This window comes from Portunus trituberculatus, chromosome 42 (genome assembly GCF_017591435.1).
Source record: "Portunus trituberculatus isolate SZX2019 chromosome 42, ASM1759143v1, whole genome shotgun sequence".
Lineage (NCBI taxonomy): Eukaryota > Metazoa > Arthropoda > Malacostraca > Decapoda > Portunidae > Portunus > Portunus trituberculatus.
Genome location: NC_059296.1, coordinates 27,783,869 through 27,806,368, shown reverse-complemented (window position 1 = coordinate 27,806,368; position 22,500 = coordinate 27,783,869). Strand labels below are relative to the sequence as shown.

The 22,500-nt window shown below is 37.5% G+C and overlaps 1 protein-coding gene across 2 annotated transcripts in view; it reads left to right on the top strand.

Moving 5' to 3' along the window:
• The window catches only part of LOC123517619 (transmembrane protein 272-like), a 274,354-nt gene that overhangs the window by 240,693 nt on the left and 11,161 nt on the right, over positions 1–22,500 (top strand). For both annotated transcript variants that reach the window (XM_045277902.1, XM_045277901.1), the window contains one exon: positions 6,812–6,977. In XM_045277902.1, the coding sequence (XP_045133837.1) occupies positions 6,812–6,977 (166 nt within the window). The remainder of the gene's footprint in view (positions 1–6,811; positions 6,978–22,500) is intronic.

The window sequence follows — 22,500 nt, the reverse complement described above, 5'->3', positions numbered from 1 at the left end:
TGTCCAGCCATTACCTCGGTGGTAGTGTGTGGGTGTAATTGACGGAGAGAAGGCAGAGAAAGGGTGAGAGGGAGAGAGTGTACGAGGGAGAGAGAGGGGGAAAGGAGAGAGGGAGTAAAAAGACTGAGATTGTGATTTGGAGAGGGAAATGAGACTAGTGTTGTGATTGTGTGTATATAGCCGTACTGTGACACACACACACACACACACACACACACACACACACACACACACACACACACACACACACACACACACACACACACACACACGTTTTTATAAATATATCTCTGTCTTAGTGTTTGTACTTATTTGCACCTCTGTCTTCCCTGTGTCCGTCTGTCTGCCTGTCAGTGTGTGTGTACCGTTCGTGTACGTGTTTTTTTCCCGTCAGTCTGTCCGTTCTCGGTAAGTGACCAGCTGTCTAACAGACTGATTGGCTTGACTGCTTTCTAATTGGTTGTCTGTTTGAATATCCGTCTGTCAGTCAGGGACCCTGCACCGTGCCTATCTCTATTTGTGTATCTGTCGATCTGTAAAGTGATACCTCGACTTACATTACTATTACTACTCGTACTACTACTACTACTACTACTACTACTACTACAACACTACTACTACTACTATTACAACAACTACTACTACTACTATTACAACTACTACTACTACTACTACTATTACTATTTACTACTAATACTTACTACGTACTATTTACAACTAATACTTACTACTATTGCCACTACTACTTACTACTACTACTACTACTTACTACTACTGCCACTACTATTACTACTACTACTACTTACATTTGTACGGCTATTATTACTCCTCTTCCTCCTCCTGTTATTCCTCCTCCTCCTCTCCTACTGTTTCTTCCTCCTCCTCCTCCTCCTCCTCCTCCTCCTCCTCCTCCTCCTCCTCCTCCTCCTCCTCCTCCTACTACTACTACTACTACTACTACTACTACTACAACTACCTCTACTCCTCCTCCTCCCTCCTCCTCTTACTACTACTAATAATAATGATACTAATACTACTACTACTACTACTACTACTACTACAACTACCTCTGCTCCTAATACTACTACTACTCAATTAATTTATTATTGCTACTACTACTACTACTACTACTACTACTACTACCACTAATAATGATACGTAATTATTATTATTATCATCATTTACGCAACGATAACTTTACTGAATTTCCATCTAACTATTGTACGCCAGTTGTGGAGGGAAGGAAGGGTATCGCTTGCCTCCTTTTGTTCAGAACTCCTTAACGCCCATCACCGACACCATAGCCGCCGCCTCCTCCTCCTCCTCCTCCTCCTCCTCCTCCTCCTCCTCCTCCTCCTCCTCCTCCTTCATATCTTGTTTCTCTTTCCCGGACTCCCTTCTCCTCTTCTTCCTCCTCTTCTTCCTCCTTCATCTCTTCTTTCTCTTCTCCGGACTTCTTAATCTACTCTTGACCTATTGTTCTCCATTCGTCTCTCTCTCTCTCTCTCTCTCTCTCTCTCTCTCTCTCTCTCTCTCTCTCTCTCTCTCTCTGAAGCACTGACTGGTTCTCTTTCATCTCATCTCTAAGTCTCGGCATCACACCCCGGCCAGCTGCTTGTACCGAGACCTCAACTGAGTGCAATTACTACAAGTTGCTACATAAGAGAACACAAAAGAAGAGCAAATCCCACTGACATTGTTGCCTCTTATGTGTGACTGTTTGGGATGTTACTGTGTGTGTGTGTGTGTGTGTGTGTGTGTGTGTGTGTGTGTGTGTGTGTGTGTGTGTGTGTGTGTGTGTGTGTGTGTGTGTGTGTGTGTGTTTCTTCCTTTATTCTGCCTATTTTGGTGTTTGTATCAATTTTTTCTTTCTCGTTTCTCTTTCCTCCCTTTCCCCTTTTGTGACAAAATGCGTTTCCAATTACCCTGGTGCCTCTCTCTCTCTCTCTCTCTCTCTCTCTCTCTCTCTCTCTCTCTCTCTCTCTCTCTCTCTCTCTCTCTCTCTCTCTCTCTCTTCTAATCTATCAGCTTAACTATCTATTTCTATCAATCAATTAATCAATCAATCTATCAATCTACATTTATCTATCTATGCATCTATACCGATCTATCTATTGCTAACTCTCTCGCATACCCTAAGCCGCCATCTTAAGACCTCATTACCGCGATAGCATAACTCAATTAACTCTCTCTCTCTCTCTCTCTCTCTCTCTCTCTCTCTCTCTCTCTCTCTCTCTCTCTCTCTCTCTCTCTCTTTTCCATCCCAAAAAATACTGTGACGACTTCTACTACTCTCACATCCTCTGTCAGTTCGCCTCTCCTTCTCTCTCTCTCTCTCTCTCTCTCTCTCTCTCTCTCTCTCTCTCTCTCTCTCTCTCTCTCTCTCTCTCTCTCTCTCTCTCTCTCTTTCGTATCCCTACATGTTCCTTCCAGCATCACCCCTTGCCAAACTAAGCCACAACTCACAACATGCTATTTTGTTCCCCCCCCGACCGCAAGGAAACCCGGCTCGGAAGCACCACTACCGCCTTTCCCCTCTCTCCGCTCACCTGCCCACCCTGCTGATAGGCTTCCCTTCCCTCGACACTTCTCACACTGTAGCTTTCTCTCACTTTTCCTCTACCTTCGCCTGTATTTTTGTTTGTGTGTGTGTGTGTGTGTGTGTGTGTGTGTGTGTGTGTGTGTGTGTGTGTGTGTGTGTGTGTGTGTGTGTGTGTGTGTGTGTGTGTGTGTGTGTGTGTGTGTGTGTGTGTGTGTGTGTGTGTGTGTGTATGTTTTTCGTGGTTTCGTCTGTGTATTTCTTCTTTTTCGTTGTTTGTGTCTTTATCCTGTTTTGTTTTTTGTTTTGTTTTTTTCATTTTTTTTTCTATTTACAAGTTTTTTTTCGTGTTTTTCTACCTTCATTTTTTTCATTGTTTGTCTGCCTGTTCCCTATTTTCTTTCTTTTTTTTCCTCTACCTGTTTTTTTTTTCATTAGTGTTTCTCTCTGCCTATCATTTTTTTTTTCTTCATCCTAATGTTTGTCTACCAGGTAGACAAATATTCGGATGAAGAAACGAAAATGGACAGGTAGAGAAACACTAAGGGAAAAAATAGGAAGAAAGAAAAATAGAGAACAGGTAGATCTACCTGTTCTCTATTTTTTTTCTTAATTTTTTCCTACCTTTATTGTTTTCCCTTAGTGTTTCTCTACCTGTCCATTTTCGTTTCTTCATCCGAATATTTGTCAACCTGTATTTTTTTCATCGTTTGCCTACATTTTTTTTTCCCCATCATTTCCCAACCTGTACCGTTTTCTGTTACCTTTATTACATCCCGCCTTGTACCTATTATTTTTCCTTTTTTTCTATTCTTCCCCCTTTTTTTCATCATTTCTCTACAGGATCTCTTCATGTTCGAGGATATAAACACTCGTCAGGGCAGATGTATACTGTAAAAAGGCAACACTATCTTCTATTACGAACTGTTGGTGTGTTTACACGAAAAATTATTGTTTATCTCTTGGATGCAACACTTGTCAGGACAGAGGTACCTATACTGTAAAAAAAGGCAACACTATCTTGTATTACGAACTGCTGATGGTAGGTTTAATTCGTTCTTTATTTTGGCTAAATGATCATGAAAATTATTGTTTTTAGCTTTTTTTTCCCTCCCGCTCTCTTTACGTTCGCGTCCTCAAATGTTAATGACTTGCTTTATATACAATGGCTACATCTAAGAAGCTCTATACTGCACGATTTTTCAAGAATATTTAAATTATTTTTTAGCTATTTTGTTTTTCCTCCCGCTCCTTTTACGATCGCGTCCTCAAATATTAAAAACTTGCTTAATATACAATGGCTACATCTAACAAGCTCTATATTGCAAGTTTTTCCAAGAATAATTTTTACGATTTTTAGTGATAGTTTTACGGCTTTCGGTGTTGCGTCATCACTTTCAATACATTCAAAGCACCATTATAGGATTTTCGTAGGTTTAGATTTATTTACTAAGCTTTTTTTAAGAATCAATGGTTATAAAGCATGTGAAGTTACTCATCTATAGGAAATAATGTCTCTAGTTGTATTTTAACACGATATAAGTGGACGATTTGAAGGTTTATAAAGTTTCAATGTCATATTTGGGCTCGTATTTATTTACTAAGCTTTTTTTAAGAATCAATGGTTATAAAGCATGTGAAGTTACTCATCTATAGGAAATAATGTCTCTAGTTGTATTTTAACACGATATAAGTGGACGATTTGAAGGTTTATAAAGTTTCAATGTCATATTTGGGCTCGTATTCTGAAATGCTTAGCTCTTTCGCCATCACTGCTTTCCAAAGGCTCTAGTTCAAGATACTCGTGTTTTTAAGAGTATTTTCTTATGGTTCTGGTGATAGATTGGCAAGATTTCTAGTTTATTAAAAGGAGAAACTGTCTTGAAAACCCGGCTAGTTGTTTCTGTGGCCTTGGAGAATTGTCGTAGTATGTTAGTATGTCCTTTATGTACTGCCCGTGCTCCGTTTTCTGTAAAACATTCTATTGATAGATTCAGTTTGGCTGGCAGGGCTTCCAATTTAGGGTAAAATACCCTAAACTAGGGTAATTGGACCCTTCTTAGGAAAACTAGGGTAATTTTAGGGTAATCTGCCGTCCTATGGAAAGGTGTGCTTGGAATGGAGCCAGTCTGGTGGCAGGCTGGTTTTCTTTCATGTTCGATTCATGTATACAATCATCCCTGTGACTTGTACCATCCCTTCACCCCCCCACCCCATCCCCTTTCTCCCTAGTCTCCACTCACCCGTCTACTACGCGTACACGTTTTGGACCTTCGGACGGTTAGATCACAGTTCACACACACACACACAGTCAGTCACTTGCGAGGACGAGTCGACACAGAACAGCCGCAGTAGTGGCTGTAGTGCTATTTTAAAACTGTATACCAGCTGGAATCTACGTGAAGGTGGCCTCTTTCCATAATCATAAGGAATAACTTCATTTCCATTCTATAAGGTAATTTGTTTTACATATATTGTTATGACGAGGGTCATGCAGCTGTGTGTGTTGTCTGGAGTTGTGTGGTATGTGGCGTGTGTGCTGATGAGGCGAGCTTCGTATGTGTGTGGCATGTCGGGTGGGTGTTGACATGTCGGTTGGTGACAGTGTGCTGGGTGATGAGGATGATAATGAGGCCGTTGATGATGATGCCAGTGATGTTGATGATAATGCAGGTGATGAGGGTGATGATGTTACACTGTTCCACTGTGGTGGTATTGGTGGTTATTTGAGAGGAGGTGGAGAAGGAGGGTGTTGCTAACTTCTCGATTGGTGCCTACAATCTCTCCCATTTAACGATGTTACCTGCGAATAAGTGACACTTTTACTTCGACAATCTAGGGTAAAACACTCGAATCTAGGGTAAAATCGACAAAAATCTAGGGTAAGATTTCATCAACTCATGGAAGCACTGGAGGTGACGTCACGTCTTCCCCTCAGTTCTCGCTCGCCGCCGCCTCAGGGTGACACGTACGCCTCAGCCTCTCGTTTGCTCGGCTATACCTGTTGTGTCTTGTGATACTATTAAATACACGTTCATAATGGACTCAGGTGTATCCATGCTACCCCTGCTTAAGGACAACTACCACAGTAGTGACAGGGGAAGGCGTTTCCGAATACGGGTGTTAGTAGTGGGTGAGTTATTACACATTTACATCAAAATAAAAATAATGACAAGGAAAATAACAACAATAACAATAACTAATGGTAATGATGATGACGATAATAATAATAATAATAATAATAATAACAATAACAATAATAAAAACCCCATGACAATCCGACTTCTTGATCTATTCAGCCAATTAAAAAGTTCTGACGAGAGACAAACGTTTTGAAATACAGGCTTTATTTCAAGCCTGTTCCCCCTCTCTGCCCTTCCAGATGTCTTCAAATAAATAAATAAATAATAAAATAGTAGTAGTAGTAGTAATAATAATAATAATAATAATAATAATAATAATAATAATAATAACAATGAAAATCATAATAATAATAATAACAATAATAATAATAATATTAATAATATAATAATAATAATATTAATAATATTAATAACAATAATAATAATAACAATGATAATAATGATGATGATAATAATAATAATAATAATAATAATAATAATAATAATAATAATAATAATAACACCCTTGAAAGCCCCACAAAAAATTACCTCTCTGTAACCTTCCCCAAAAAAACTACAGGTCTAAACTCTGAAGTACTGAAAAAAATAGATAAAAATAAACAAATATAATAAAAAAAGAAAAAAACGAAAAAAATAAAAACAACAATTAAAAACAATCAACCTCCAAAACACGACACAGAAGGAAAGGAAAATTACGTAAAAAAGGAATAAAAATCTAAAGAACAATGAATAACACTCCAAAGACGAGACAGAGACAACAACAACAACAACAACAACAACAACAACAAACACCCTGAAAAACACAAGAAATGATCTACAACCTTTAAAAAAACAAATAAATAAATAAATAACGGTAACAGCAGCAGTAACATGACGCGTTTCCATATCCATTCTGCTTACTATTTGATGACTTTATACAGCTTCAGAAACTCATGTGTGGGATTAAAATAAAGACGACTCTGGCTATTAATCTTCTGACCTCCATAGACCCTTCTTAATGTCAATAAAATGGTCTAATCGTACACAATTCTCACGGTAAAAAATAAAAAGTATCCAAGTATTGAAGAGATTAAAAAACAGGTGTAGTCCTTACGTTTCCGCCTCACGCCCCTCTTTCTGTTCTCTCCAGGTGTCAGTGGACGACCGACGGCAGCTCTTTTCGGCGGGCAAGCTAAACGTAGAGACCGGGATGTCGGCTTACGGCTCCATCGTGTACCAGATGAAGGACGCCAACATGGAGGCGAACAGCACCTGCGAGTTCGTCTACAAGGCGCTCAAGATCTTTAGCAAGACAGGTGAGTAATGGTGGTGATGGTGGTGAACGAGGAAACAAGGAGGAAGAGGAGGAAAACAGCAATATCATCAGTAGTGGTAGTAGCAGTAGCAGTAGCAATAGTAGTAGTAGTAGCAGCAGCAGCAGCAGCAGCAGCAATAGTAGTAGTATATAATAAATAATAATAATCATTATTATTATTATAGTAGTAGTAGTAGTAGTAGTAGTAGTAGTAGTAGTAGTAGTAGTAGTAGTAGTAGTAGTAGTAGTAGTAGTAGTAGTAGTAGTAGTAGTAGTAGCAGCAGCAGCAGCAGCAGGGGTAACATGTTGGCCGTAGCAGTGTTTGTGACAGCGATATCTGTAGCAGTGGTTGGTGCGGGTATTGTGTTGCAGCCCACGTGATCCTTTCAGAGTTCAGACCTACCGCTGTGCTGGTGGAGAGCTTTAAAGCGACAATGCTCCCTCCCACCATCCGCCGAGGTCTCACTAATGACTACACCAACAACACCAATAATAAGGATGAAAGCAATAACAGTAATAATAATGATGATGATGATGGTGGTGGTGGTGGTGGTGGTGGTGAGGAAAAAACACTAAAAAACAAACTGACAAAATGAAAAGAAAAAAAAATACCAGAGTAAAAAATATTCCAACAATTCAGATTTTTTATGACTCCAGGTGTAAACAATAACGAAAATAAAAAAGGAAGGAATATTCTACACGAGGCATTCAATTTCTCCCAGGGTTTTTTTTTTTTTTCTATTTTACGACATGCAGTAAATACAGACAAGTATTTCAAACACTGCATATTTGGGGGGCAATGATGGTGGTTGAAGAAGAAGAAGAAGAAGAAGAAGAAGGAGGAAGAAGAAGAAGAAGAAGAAGGAGGAGGAGGAGGAGGAGGAGGAGGAGGAGGAGGAGGAGGAGGAGGAGGAGGAGGAGGAGGAGGAGGAGGAGGAGGAGGAGGAGGAGGAAGGAGAAGGAGAAGGAGAAGGAGGAGAAGAAGGAAGGAGAAGAAGGAGAAGGAGAAGAAGGAGAAGAAGAAGAAGGAGGAGAAGGAGAAGGAGGAATACAAAGGAAGACAAACAGCAACAGACCCTTAGGTCCTTACTAGGCTGTTTGTGGAGATTATCTACTAACTACCAGTGGTAGAGACAGGACAACAAAGCAGAAGGCTCCTCCCCACCCACCCCTCCCTCCAATCGAGGCTGGCAGGAAAAAAGGCGAAACCATGTGATATTAAAAAATCACATGGAATTTTAGTAGAGAGTGAAAAGGAAATGTGTAATCTACGTCTGACTACTTGTGTTTGTGGGGGAAAGTGTTAACGCTTGGTAAATGTCATGTTGTGTGTGCATTGTGTACGTGGATGCACAGTGTGTATGTCGAATGGGTGGTGCGGCAGCCTTGCCTGGCGCAGTCAATCAGGCCCCAGCTCCGTTCAATCCACTGAGATAGCATACTTTCCCTGTAGGGACGCCGTACGCTGATAACCCCTTGCAACATTGATCCCTGGTACTTAGTTCCCGATGATGATCAATGGTTGACAAGGCCCTCTCCAAACACAGCCCGTCACAGGTCGAGAGTAGTAGTAGTGACCGTTCACTCTGGGCTATCTGTGCGTGTATGCAGTGTAGTGTAGTATGTATGTAAACACAGTGTGGAGTCAAAAAGGTGGTGCGGCAGCCTTGCCTGGCGCTTTCAAGAGAGGCAGCAGTCAATCAGGCCCCAGCTCCGTACAACCACTGTAAAGTGCACTTCCCTTTAAAGGGCGCCGCACACTGTATGGTTACCCCTGCAGCGGTGACCCTGGTACCTTAAATCCCGATGATGGTCACCTACTGTCAGGGCTCTTGACTATCCACAGCCCTTCACAGATCGAGAGTAAAAGTAGTGACCGTTCACTCCGGGCTATCTGTGTCATGTATGGAGGGTGAGAGTAATTCAAACTAACGGGCAATTTAAACCACGATCAGAGGCCCGGGAGATAAAAGAAAAAGCGCAAGTTATTCGGAAATGAATAGCGACAACCGGGGATTAGATTCAAAGTATTTATCGAGGCGAACTTTGAACGTTTCGATAGTACCTGAGTTGACAACATTTGATGGCAGACCATTCCATATATTAACTATGCGATTAAAGAAAAAGTGTTTGGCTTCATTTGTTACAAAGCGCTTACCAACAATTTTGAAACCATTGCTTCTGGTGACATTTGACTGGTCGACTGATACGTATTTTTGAATATTCATATTTGCAAACCCATTAAAAATTTTGAAAAGCATGATAAGGTCGCCTCTTACTCTCCGTTTCTCAAGAGAAAATAAATTTAATTCCTTTAGGCGTTCCTCGTAGGATTTGTTCCGCAACCTTGGGATCATTTTGTTAATCTGCGTTGTATTTTTCTAATTTTTCGATATCTTTTTTGTAATACGGTGACCAAAACTGAACATTGTATTCGAGATGTGGACGGACGAGTGAGTTATATAATGTTAATATTATTTTCTCCGACTTGAAAGTGAAAGATCGTCCAATGAAACCAACTAATTTATTCGCAGTTTTGACGACTTCAGTACAGTGTTTGCTAGGCTTGAGGTTTGCTGAAACAATGACACCAAGATCTTTTCTTTGTCCACACTCGTCATTGGGGTATTATTCATCTTGTATGTCGCCTGAGGATTTTGATTTCCTATGTGTAACACGTGGCATTTATCTATATTGAATTTCATTTGCCACTTGTTTGACCATTCGATGAGAGTATCTAAATCTCTTTGCAAAAGTTGTCTTTGGCTTTCTGAGTCTACTCTGTTTGCAATTTTTGAGAGCTTACAATTTATTCTTTCATCAATGTCGTTAATATATATATATATATATATATATATATATATATATATATATATATATATATATATATATATATATATATATATATATATATATATATATATATATATATATATATATATATATATTTATATATATCTTTATATATATATATATATATATATATATATATATATATATATATATATATATATATATATATATATATATATATATATATATATATATATATATATATATATATATATATATATATATATATATATATATATATATATATATATATATATATATATATATATATATATATATATATATATATATATATATATATATATATATATATATATATATATATATATATATATATATATATATATATATATATATATATATATATATATATATATATATATATATATATATATATATATATATATATATATATATATATATATATATATATAATAAAAGAATAGGTCCCAGAACTGATCCTTGAGGAACGCCACTGCTTACGTTAATCCAGTCTGAAGATTTACCATTGATCACAACTCGCTGTTTACGATCAGACAACCAATCCTCGATCCACGCTGCAATGTCACCAGTTATACCATGCGCTTTTACTTTATTGATAAGACGTTTATGTGGCACTTTGTCAAAAGCCTTTTGGAAGTCAAGATATATGATATCGACCGCTCTAGTGTTGTCGTACAAATTATATATATCATGGAAAAAGTCAAGCAAGTTTGTTAAACATGACCGCTTGTTTCTAAATCCATGTTGTGATTCGTTTATTATGTTGTTACTTTCTAAGAATGCAACAACTTTATCCCTCAAAACTGTCTCCATTAGCTTACCTACCACTGAAGTGAGGCTAATTGGTCGATAATTTCTAGTTTGAGACTTGTCACCTTTTTTAAAGATTGGAGTTACGTTTGCGAGTTTCCAGTCATCAGGAACTTTACGAGTGCTTAGTGATTTATTAAAGAGGATAGACAATGGTTTAACAAGTTCGTTCTTTGCCTCTTTTAGTATTCGTGGAGAAATTTTATCGGGACCAGGAGTTTTATTTGTTTTAACTTTATTTATTGCGCTCAAAATTTCATTTTCTTGGATATCGCACGTATTTAAAAAGACATTATTGCTGTGATTTGGTGCAGTTGGCTGATTTTCTGAATAATTTTCTTCAGTGAAGACTGACGCAAAGTAATTGTTTAATTTAATAGCCATTTCAATTTCGTCGTCCGTGTGTTCGCCATTGTCTAGAGCTAGCGGCCCTATTGATGAAGCTATTGCTTTTTTAGTTCTGATATAACTGAAAAACTCTTTAGGATTTGTCTTGCTACGATTGGCGATATGGAGCTCATAATTTTCTTACTTTCCCTAATAAGTTTTTTAGCATTGCGTTGCAATTGGTCATGCTCAGTCTTGTCTCATTCATTGTGCGTTGTTTTGTATTTGTGGTAGGCGCGTTTTTTAGCAGAGAGACAGTTTTTTATTTCTGAATTCCACCATTTAGGTTTATAGCTGGCGATTGAGCGCCTATTTCGTAGTGGAATAGAGGATTTTACAGCTCGGTCTAGTTTAAATGTAAATATTTTCCACGCTTCATTTATGCAATTTGCACTCCATAATTGGCTCCAATCGCTTTCAGGCAGAATTTTTCTGAGTTTTCCAAAATTAGCTCGATGAAAGTCAGGTACTTTTTCTTTACTTACATTTGTGAGCATCTTACTTGTTTTGACATTGAATGTAATCGCCCGGTGGTCACTGGTGCTGAATTCGGAACCAACTTCTACATTAGAGAAGAAGGAGGAGGAGGAGGAGTATAATAATGATAACAATAATAATAATAAATAATAATAATGATAATAATAATAATAATAATAATAATAACAGCAATAATAATAAGTAAAGGTCTATTCGGTCAAGTACAAAGAAAAAAAATACATGTAATCAGGAACAGTGCAAGTTGACTTATGATGATGATGATGATGATGATGATAATGATGATGATGAAGATAATAATGATGATACGTACATCTATTTAGGAAATGACCAGGAAACAACGACAGTCGAGCTTAAAACACAATTTCTCTCTCTCTCTCTCTCTCTCTCTCTCTCTAAGACTCTACGTAATATATCAGGGTACAGGAGGGTGTCTTCACTATTACAGCCCCATTCATTTTAAAACAAAACAAAAACAAACTAGTCATTGTACTCAGGTGATATTAACCTTCTCTTAGTGTTGAGGCCTATTTCTATTAACTCCTTTTTCCTACTAAGATCGTCTTTTTTGTAACATGTAGAGAGGTATCAAATATAAATCGCAAGGTAACACAGAGAAAAGGATTGAATGAGAGTTTAATATGATGAAGTGAACAGAGATGTGAACAAGGAATCATCTATGTTTTCTTCTTCATTTAATACAACGGTTCACTCTCGTAGATGATGAAATGTTGTAATAAGAGTTTAATTTTTGTACTTTCTAGACTATATAATCATTTAGCATACTGATGTGCACAAGTAAGTGGCTGGAAAGTATCAAAGGTTCACGATAAGAGGTTTAACACTCGTGACTGCTCGTGGCGTTTGTTACTTACTTCGTGGGAGCAGCTCTGGAGAAACCTTACTGAGAAAAACCTATACCAAAAGCACCTCAGTAGTCTTTTTTTGGGGGGAGGTTGGGTTTCTCTTCTTCTTCTTCTTCTTCGGCCGGTGCTCTTCCTACATAAAAAAAAAAAAACACAGGATTTGCACTGCTCCACCATCGGGTATTATAAGAGTAACTTTCGTCTACTAAATTTCCAGACACGACTTTATTTCTGGGAGCGATACAAGAGGCCTTTCCCAATCGTTGATCCACACAATAAAAAGATCAGGAGTGAAATTAATAAGCTGAATGAATCTACACCTCACCTACACTAACATAACCAAGTCCTCAGATGAAGGCCCTTGTGTCACTTGGGCTAGTAATATTCCTCACCAGTTTTGTCTGTGGCATCTTAGAAAAAAAACACACAAATTAAATAAAAGAATAGAGACCATTGAGCTTAACCTCTTCAATACCAGGACGCGTTTTTCATATTTATTTTGGTTACTATTTGGCGATTTTATACAGCTTCAGAAACTTATATGGGGATTAAAATAGTGAAGACTGTGGCCATTAATCTTCTCACCTCCATAGACCCTTCATGAAGTCAAAAAAATCTCCTAATCACACCAAAAATACATGATAAAAATTGGCTTATGTACTGAAGAGGTCAAGTAGCCATATCAGTGAAAGGGGTTGAAGAGAAAGCGGGATGGCCGGAGCGGCAGAACTGGTGAGGGTGAGTGAAGACCTGGGAAATAATGAAGTGGTAAAGGGAGACAGTGTGCGTGGGACTAATGGAGCGGTGAAGCCTAGACTGCAGGACACGGCCAGCTGACTGAGTTAAGTGAAGGTTGGAGAAGACTTTGGAGCTGTAAAGGAATCATAGGAAACCGTATTGGTGGTGGTGGTGGTGGTGGTGGTGGTGTGGTGAACATTTGAACAATTATTTTAAGCCAAAACATGCTACTAGGTTTTATTACTGAGCTAATGTTTCTGAAGAGCGACATGATGATGACATGACGATGATGACGAGATGATGATGATGAACAAGTACACGTTCACTCAAGGCACCTAAGTAGTAAATTGCTATTAATATTAAACCTGATGACGATGGTGATGATAATGATATAAATAATAATAATAATAATAATAATAATAATAATAACAATAATAAAGACAACAACAATAATAATACGACAATAAATATCTCATTATTAATTCACCTGCATTCGCGTTCGATAAATCACTATAAAACCATGATGGCTTCCACACACACACACACACACACACACACACACACACACACACACACACACACACACACACACACACACACACACACACACACACACACACACACACACACACACACACACACACACACACACACACACACACACACACACAGAGAGAGAGAGAGAGAGAGAGAGAGAGAGAGAGAGAGAGAGAGAGAGAGAGAGAGAGAGAGAGAGAGAGAGACACCTGTATTTATCACAAGATAATGGGAAATATTTTGGCAAGAGGGATGATCATGAGCACTGCGGCTAGCGGGAAATATTCACGGAGCGGCACATCTTTTTAGAGTAATCCAAGACGCTATCGATTTCCGGTAATATTAGACGGCATTTCCAGGCACGGCGCCGCGTGAGACTTCCCGGAGCAGAGAAAGCAGGACTAGGGGCAATGTAGTTAAGGATGATGGCTAAGGGAAAAAGAACATGATAGTTTCCTGAAGTTGACGGAAAATGGTAAACGGTTAAGAAAATATTTTGCGTGTGATTGATAAAACTTTAACCCTTTCAGTACCATGACGTGTTTCCATATTATGCTTACTATTTGGTGGTTTTATACAGCTTCAGAAACTTATGTCGAGGATTAAGATAGTGATGACTGTGGCTATTAATCTTCTGACCTCCACAAACCTTTCCTAATGCCAATAAAATGTTCTAATCGTACATAAATCTCAAGGTAAAAATGTGCCCCAGTCTTGAAGGGGTTAATATTTTTGTACGTGGTTGTTCGTGTGTATGATAATTACTTGATATGCAGATTAAGAAGAAGAGTTTCGTTACTAAGCTATCTAGGAAAAAAAAAAAAAGTTTCGCTACAATTTCCTGTTATCAATAAAAAAAATTAGCTGAATTATATGTAGGAACCTGCAAAAATCAGTAATTTCATGTATATTCCAGAAAAATAAGCATCCGGTATATGCTATGAAAATAATTATAATAATTTGACTAAAGATAAATCATGCTCACCACATCACGTCCAGAAAATAGAAATCATAAAATTTTCTCAAACGATTCAGATAAAATACAAAAAACGTATAAACAATTTCCTATAAGGTCAAACAAACGGGTGATAATCTTCTCGAGCGTAAGTAATTAAGTAAGTAAAAGGTTTATTGCCCATTAAAGTACAGATACATTTGAAATCAAGGAGAATGATAATCTTCTCCAGCGTCGACACACGAATACATCTGTTGATAAAGGCAGCAGCTTCCCTTAATCGTCTTCTCCTTCAGTAATTAAGTAAGTAAAAGATTTATTGTGCATTAAAGTACAGATACATTTGAAAACAGTGATAATCTTCTCCAGCGTCGACACACGAATACATCTGTTGATAAAGAAGGCAGCTTTCCTTAATCGAGTTCTCCTTCAGTGGTCATCAGAGCAATGAATTAAATACTACACATGTATACAAAAAGAAGCGATCACCATTACACATTCAGTTTGAAGCACCACGAGGCACTGGATCAGCAGGCTTGCCAACATTACCAAAACCCACTCACATTTTTCGAATATCGTCGCCCACAAGCCGTCAGCAGTTACTCCAACGCTTCTCTCTCTCTCTCTCTCTCTCTCTCTCTCTCTCTCTCTCTCTCTCTCTCTCTCTCTCTCTCTCTCTCTGTCTGTGTGTGTGTGTGTGCTCTCTCTCTCTCTCTCTCTCTCTCTCTCTCTGTGTGTGTGTGTGTGTGTGTGTGTGTGTGTGTGTGTGTGTGTGTGTGTGTGTGTGTGTGTGTGTGTGTGTACGTGTGTGTGTTGCTCTGTATTAGATTCATATGAATGGATATTAATTAAGAAGCCAATAAAAGATTCAAGTATAAAACACTCTCACTCTCTCTCTCTCTCTCTCTCTCTCTCTCTCTCTCTCTCTCTCTCTCTCTCTCTCTCTCTCTCTCTCTCTCTCTCTCTCTCTCTCTCTCTCTCTCTCTCTCTCTCTCTCTCTCTCTCTCTCTCTCTCTCTCTCTCTCTCTCTCTCCAATATCAAATTATTTTTCTATTTCCACACTATTCATCTTTCTATTTCCACAAAGATTGAATTCTCAGCCAGAACACCTCAATTATTACTCTCTCCTCTGTCTTTCCTCCCACACTTTGAACTCCACTCTTGTTTACCTACGATTGATCAATGCCCACCAACACGCCTAGTGACAAATAGCGGCGCCTCAGTGCTAATGCTATTTAATTCATTTGCTCCACTGTTCATCCATATTATTCCTCTCTCTCTCTCTCTCTCTCTCTCTCTCTCTCTCTCTCTCTCTCTCTCTCTCTCTCTCTCTGTGTGTGTGTGTGTGTGTGTGTGTGTGTGTGTGTGTGTGTGTTGCATTTTTTCATGTGTGAAAGAGCAAATGGCTTGAGAGAGAGAGAGAGAGAGAGAGAGAGAGAGAGAGAGAGAGAGAGAGAGAGAGAGAGAGAGAAACCTGAATCAAAACCCTTGCAGTAACCATACTGAATCAAAAACTCAACTAGTCATAAAACATTCAACGCCTTATTCAACACTGTAAATTATCTTGATCTTCTTTGGTGCTCGAGTTCCTTCAGTCTTCAATACATCTTCAAAGTACAGACCAAGAATAAGAAAACCACTACCACTGACATGCGTAGATTTATGAATAGGAAAATTTACACAGGCCTCTAGGAAAGTTCTCAAAGCCCAGCAGCGGGGATAGAACCAGAAATAATGGGTTCAAGCTTGAGAAATTCAGGTTTAGGAGAGATATGGGGAGAAGCTGGTTCTATATAGAGTGGTTGATGAATGGAACGGACTGAGTGGTCATGTTGTTAGTGCTGAGTCAATAGGGCCACACATATGATTAGCCTGATTCTCCTACTCATAATGTAGAAATAATTGTTAATCTGTCACTTTAATCATGAAAACACTATTAAAATTCATTTCTCTTGAACTCGAGCCTTTTAATGTAGTGGAAGTGCGGCGCAGAGCTGTTTCAGAATAAAGTGCTAGGAATGACATGCGTAGATTATAAAAGATTAGTCTGAATACACAAATCACACACAAGTGGTTAACAGGGCAGATTGTCTCCAGTTATTACATAGTTTGTGTTTTGTTTTGTTTTTTTATCTGAACAATATTGAATGATATTTTCGGATATTAAAAAAAAAAAAAACAAGCTCCATACATGTAGTTCTACTCTCTATTTTGGCCAAGACTTATTACTCTTTTTAGAACTTGAAGCAGCCACACTGCCAGACGGAACAATGAAGATGTCTTTTTTATTAACGTAAGAGAGGCTCTAGCGAAAGGAAATACAAAAGCATGAAGAAAACGTTCATTAAAACTGTCAATTCCCCAAAGTACAATACGAAAAGAATTGCAAAGACCTTTGAGGGATGTCTTGAAAGCTCCCTCTTGAAATCAAAAGATGAGAGAAAATACTAAAATGAACAGGGATTTCTCCAATTTCGTCAAAGCCCATTCATAGCAAAAAAAAGTTTCGCAAATTAAGTATAATTTTAAAGTGTTATCTAAAATAAAGTCAGACTGCGTTAATGGTACTGAAGGAATTAATGACAGTCTACATATACTTGTCACCTCACTGGAGAAACACTGCAAGATTCTACCGAGTGAATTTGTGTATGCTAGAAACACTGAAAGGTCTGAATTATTTCATCACACATTTTACTGTCAGCCTCTCAACATTTATACTCTGAACTTGCATTAAATCCTTCCATTACGCTTCAAAAGAAAACAACACTGAAAATTTTAGACTACCAAGGAAAAATCGTTGAATACAAGACAAAGAAAAAAAGTTCCCAGATTAATGGATCATATCTAAGCTAATGCATAAATAAATGGACTGCGATAGATCACCAAGGAAAACACCACACAGTGAAGCCTTAAAACTTGATATTGGCCAAAGAGATTAATGCAAACGACTTTATTAATGCTGGAGAGTCACGCACGCATCGGACCAACAAATTACGGCCGGGGGTGAAATATAAGGGAGCGCTGAGAAGAAAAGTTTTACACCCGGGACGAGGGAAGGCCTGGAATCATCCTGCTCTATCGGCCTTAACTTATGAATCGTAAAGTTGGACCAGAGCGGCTGAAGTTCAAGGTCGAAATTCCGGGAGCACTCCTACACGGATGAATGCCAGAGAGAATAAACAAATCAAAATATGTACACTAAAATATGGATGAAATGTGAGGGCGAAACAATTGCACTCGGGTTTAAACTTAATGCAGGAACATATAGCGAGTGGAAACAAATAAGTAAACAAAATATCAGAGCAATAATACAAACAAATGAATAAATAAATAAAAATAAAAATACATAGAATAGAAACCATGAATGAAATAGTGTCTAGATCAGATTGACTCATGTACAAACTTGACATAGGAACATAGTGAGTAAATGACAAATAAATAAACAAATAACTGAGCAACAATACAAACAAATAACACAAAAATACATGGAATAGCAAAAAAAAATGTATAAAATCGCGAGTGTAATACAAACACACCCATGTATAAACTTGATACAGGAACATAGTGAAAAAAAAAATAATAAATGCATACACAAATAATTGAGCAATGATACAAACAAATGAACAAACCATCATATCACAATACAAAATCACTCTTAAACACTCCAAAACACCTTATACCAACCTTAAACACCCCAAGCACCCTACAATATCCTTAAACACCAAAGAATCAACCTCTAACACCTCAAACACCCCAAAACATCCTACAATACCCTTACATAACAAAAAATCACCCTTAAACACACCAAAACACCCTAGAATATCCTTAAACAAAAACGTTCTACATTAAACGGCTGAAACCACCTTAAACAAAAACATTAAACCTTAAACACCAAACATCCTTAAACACCAAAAAACCTGCCTTAAAACCTCCAAAACAGCCAAAAGACCTTAAAATACCCCAAAACAGCCAAAACACCTTAAAATCTCCATAAATAATCCAAATATCACCCTTAGACGCCGCAAAACAGCCAAAACACCTAACAATACCATAAATACCCCAACGTCCCAAAACAGCCAAAAACATCTTAAAATATCCGTAAATACCCCAAAATCAGCCTTAAACGTTCCAAAACAGCCAAAAACACTTTACAATAACCTCAAATACCCCAATATCACTCTCAAACGCTGCAAAACAGCCAAAAACACCTTAAAATACCCATAAATACCCAAACATCAGCCTTAAACGCCCCAAAACAACCCAACCAACCACATGTTCATCAAGGAGAAAAACACGTCAAACTATAAGCTAAAACTTTCAAAAGAAAAAAAAGGGTATATGACAATTAATGGATAAAAAAAGTAAACGTCAGGCAGGAATTAATTCAAACATTACGGCGATGAAGGGAGAAGAAAAAATATGAGCACTGGAACTCCGCTGGTAGAAACTCAAGCAATCTGAACTTGGCGATTGAAAAAAGTAAAAGAAAAGATGCAACGGCGATTAAAAATAAGAGAAAAAATGCAACGAGAGAGAGAGAGAGAGAGAGAGAGAGAGAGAGAGAGAGAGAGAGAGAGAGAGAGAGAGAGAGAGAGAGAGAATAGACGTAAAAACACAATAGAAGCGAAAAAGAAACGTATAAAAGCAAGAGAGAATATTAAAATGGTTTTGAAAATGAGGAAATGAACTCATAAAAGAAAAAAAAAAAACAACGATGAATGAAAATAAATTAACAATGAATGAATGAGAATAAATTAGCAATAAATGAATGAAAACAAAATAAGCAATGAATGAATGAATGAATGAAAAAAAGAAAGCAACGACGAATGACAATAAATTAACAATAAATGAAAGAAAAAACAAAACACCAAACGAGATAGAAATAAAAAAAAAAACAAGGCTGAATAAAAAGAAAAAAAATACACGAACTGGAAAGAAAAGGAAAAAAAACAAAAGTGTAGGAAGGAAAAAATATAAAACTCAATTAGCAAAATGTCAAAACGAAAAGACAAAAAAACATGTAAGACGTAACGCACAGGCCAGGAAATCAATTAAATACGCCCATAAAAAGCAAGGAAAATACTCAACACAGATAAACACTTCAAAATTTTGGATATAGAAAACGAGAAGAAAAAAAAGAAATACGAAAAGAGAGAGAGAGAGAGAGAGAGAGAGAGAGAGAGAGAGAGAGAGAGAGAGAGAGAGAGAGAGAGAGAGAGAGAGAGAGAGAGAGAGAGAGAGAGAGAGAGAGAGACCAGAATGCAAAGGACAACAGAGAGAGAGAGAGAGAGAGAGAGAGAGAGAATTTTCACCCTGCGTCGTGATGAGTACAGAAGTCTGAAATTGGAAACTCAAGCATTCTCACCACGGAGAAAGAGAAAGTCAAAAGATAAATAAAAGAATGAACGAAAATTAAATGAAAAAACAGATGAACAAAGAAACCAGTAAAGACAATAAGAAAAAGAGAATACTGTATAAAGAGGAGAAAGAAATAATGAACATGGAAAAAAAATAACGAAAAAAGAATCGTTTATAACAAGGAGGAAGCAAAACAAAACTCACTGATACGCAATAACGAGAATAAATAAAAAAAAATAATAAAAAACTAGCCGAACCGAACCGAACCGAACCGAAATGAGCCTAACCGCATCATAACGCACCAAGATTCTTTTAAGTGCAATTTAACTTCTAATCTAAAAACTTTTGAAGAATTTCCCAATAACTTCCTTTCCAGTGGCGCTTTTTTCCACACCTCACCCAAATACCCGAGACAATACGAGAACAGAGATGTCAGCCTGTAGAACCTCATAATGTAGTAAAAAGAAGCAAGAAGCGACCAAAGATAGACAAACTAAGGAAAGAAGTCAGCTTGTAGAGGATCAAACCGACTGACTAACGTAGTAGAGAAGTAAGAAGCTAGAGAAAGACAAGCTAAGGAAATAAAAAACAACTAAATGCAAGGAAAAGATAGAGAGCGAGATAGAGATAAAAAAAATGGTGACAGTTTGAAGATGTATTTGTTGTAAGAGAAGGAGGGGCAGAGAATACAGAATACTGACAAATTAAAGAAGAGAAAGACAAGACAACAAAATGCAAGGACAAGACACGGGTGGAGATGGAATACAGAGAGAGAGAGTGAAGAAGATGCTTTTACTGTATTATCTAAGCAAGTGTAAGAGAAAGAAAGGTAGAGAATGAAGGATACAGACAAATCAAAGGAAGGAAAGATTAGACGAGCCAAAACAAGAGAAGACAACGAGATGCAAGTACAAGATAAGTAGCGAGATGGAGATGAAATAGTGTAACAGATTAAAAAGCCTTTGTTGTAATATCTAAGCAAATGTAAGAGAAGGAAAGGTAAAAAATAAGCGAAACAGACAGATTAAGGGAAAGAAAGACAAGATAACGAGATTCAAGGACCAGATAAGGAGCGAGACGGAGATAAAACATAGTGACTGTTTGAAGACGCCTTTGTTGTAATATCTAAGCAAGTGTAAGGAAGAAAGGCAGAGAATAAGGGAGACATAAATATGCATAGATAGATAGATACATAGATACATAGATAGTTAAGTAGATACATACATACATACATACATACATAGACAGATAGTTAGATAGATAGATAGACATAGTAAGGTAAATAGATAGTTAGATATAAATACATCGATAGATAGATAGAGATAGATAGACAGATAGATAGATAAATAGTTAGACAGATAGACAGACAGACACAGACACAGACAGACAAATAAATAGATAGAAAGATAGATAGATAAATATAGATGGAAAGACAAATAGATAGATAGATAGATAAAAAGATAAATGGTTTATTGATACAGCTGCTTATGGGGACGAGAAGTAGGTAATGGTATCTAACAGAGAAGGCATTTCGTGGGAATGTAAGAACGCCTTTGTTGTTATATCCATGCGAGTGTAAGAGGAGCAGAGGCAGTGAATAAAGGATGCAGCTGAATACTGTACAAATGAAATAGCGTTTAACATAACAGTCGATAACATAATACACCATTTTTAGTGCCTTTGTTGTTATCTCTGTGTAAATGTTGTCTGTGCGAATGTAAGGCTATAGGGAAAGGTGGAGAATAAGGGATACAGCTTAGAATAGTACGAAAAGGAATTAATCTTAACCCCTTCAGAACAGGGACCCATTTAGTACCAGGACACATTTTTACCAAGAGTTTTGGGACATGATTAGACGATTTTATTGACATTAGGAAGGGTTTATGGAGGTCTAAAGATTAATAGCCACAGTCTTCACATAAGTTTCCACAGTCTTCACAATTTTGCTCCCCACATAAGTTTTTGAAGCTGTATAAAACCACCACATAGTAAACAGAAGGAATATACAAACGTGACATAGTATTGAAGGGATTAATCTTAACATAACAGTCAATATCATAACTTTTTTTTTCTGTACAAATGAAATGCCGATTAACATAACAGTTGATAACATAACACACAGGTAATTCTTTAGTGCTTTTGTTGTTATCTCTGTGTGAATGACTTAGGAAAGGGTGCAGAATAAGGGATACAGCTTAAAATAGTAAAGGAAGGAATGAAACTTGACCTTAATATAACATTCAATTTCGTAACTCATCTTTTTTTCTGGTGCCTTTGATGTTACTCCTATGCGACTGTACGACTTAGGAGAGGGGGCACAATAAGGGATACAGTTTACAATAGTACGAGAAGGAATGGAGCTTAGCCTTAATATACCACTCAATATCTTAACGTATGTTTTTTTTTTTTCGTACAAATGAATTACCGCTTAATATAACAGTGGATATTATAATGATGATGATGATGATGATGATGATGATGATGATGATGATGATGATGATGCACCTGAACTTTAGCCTCG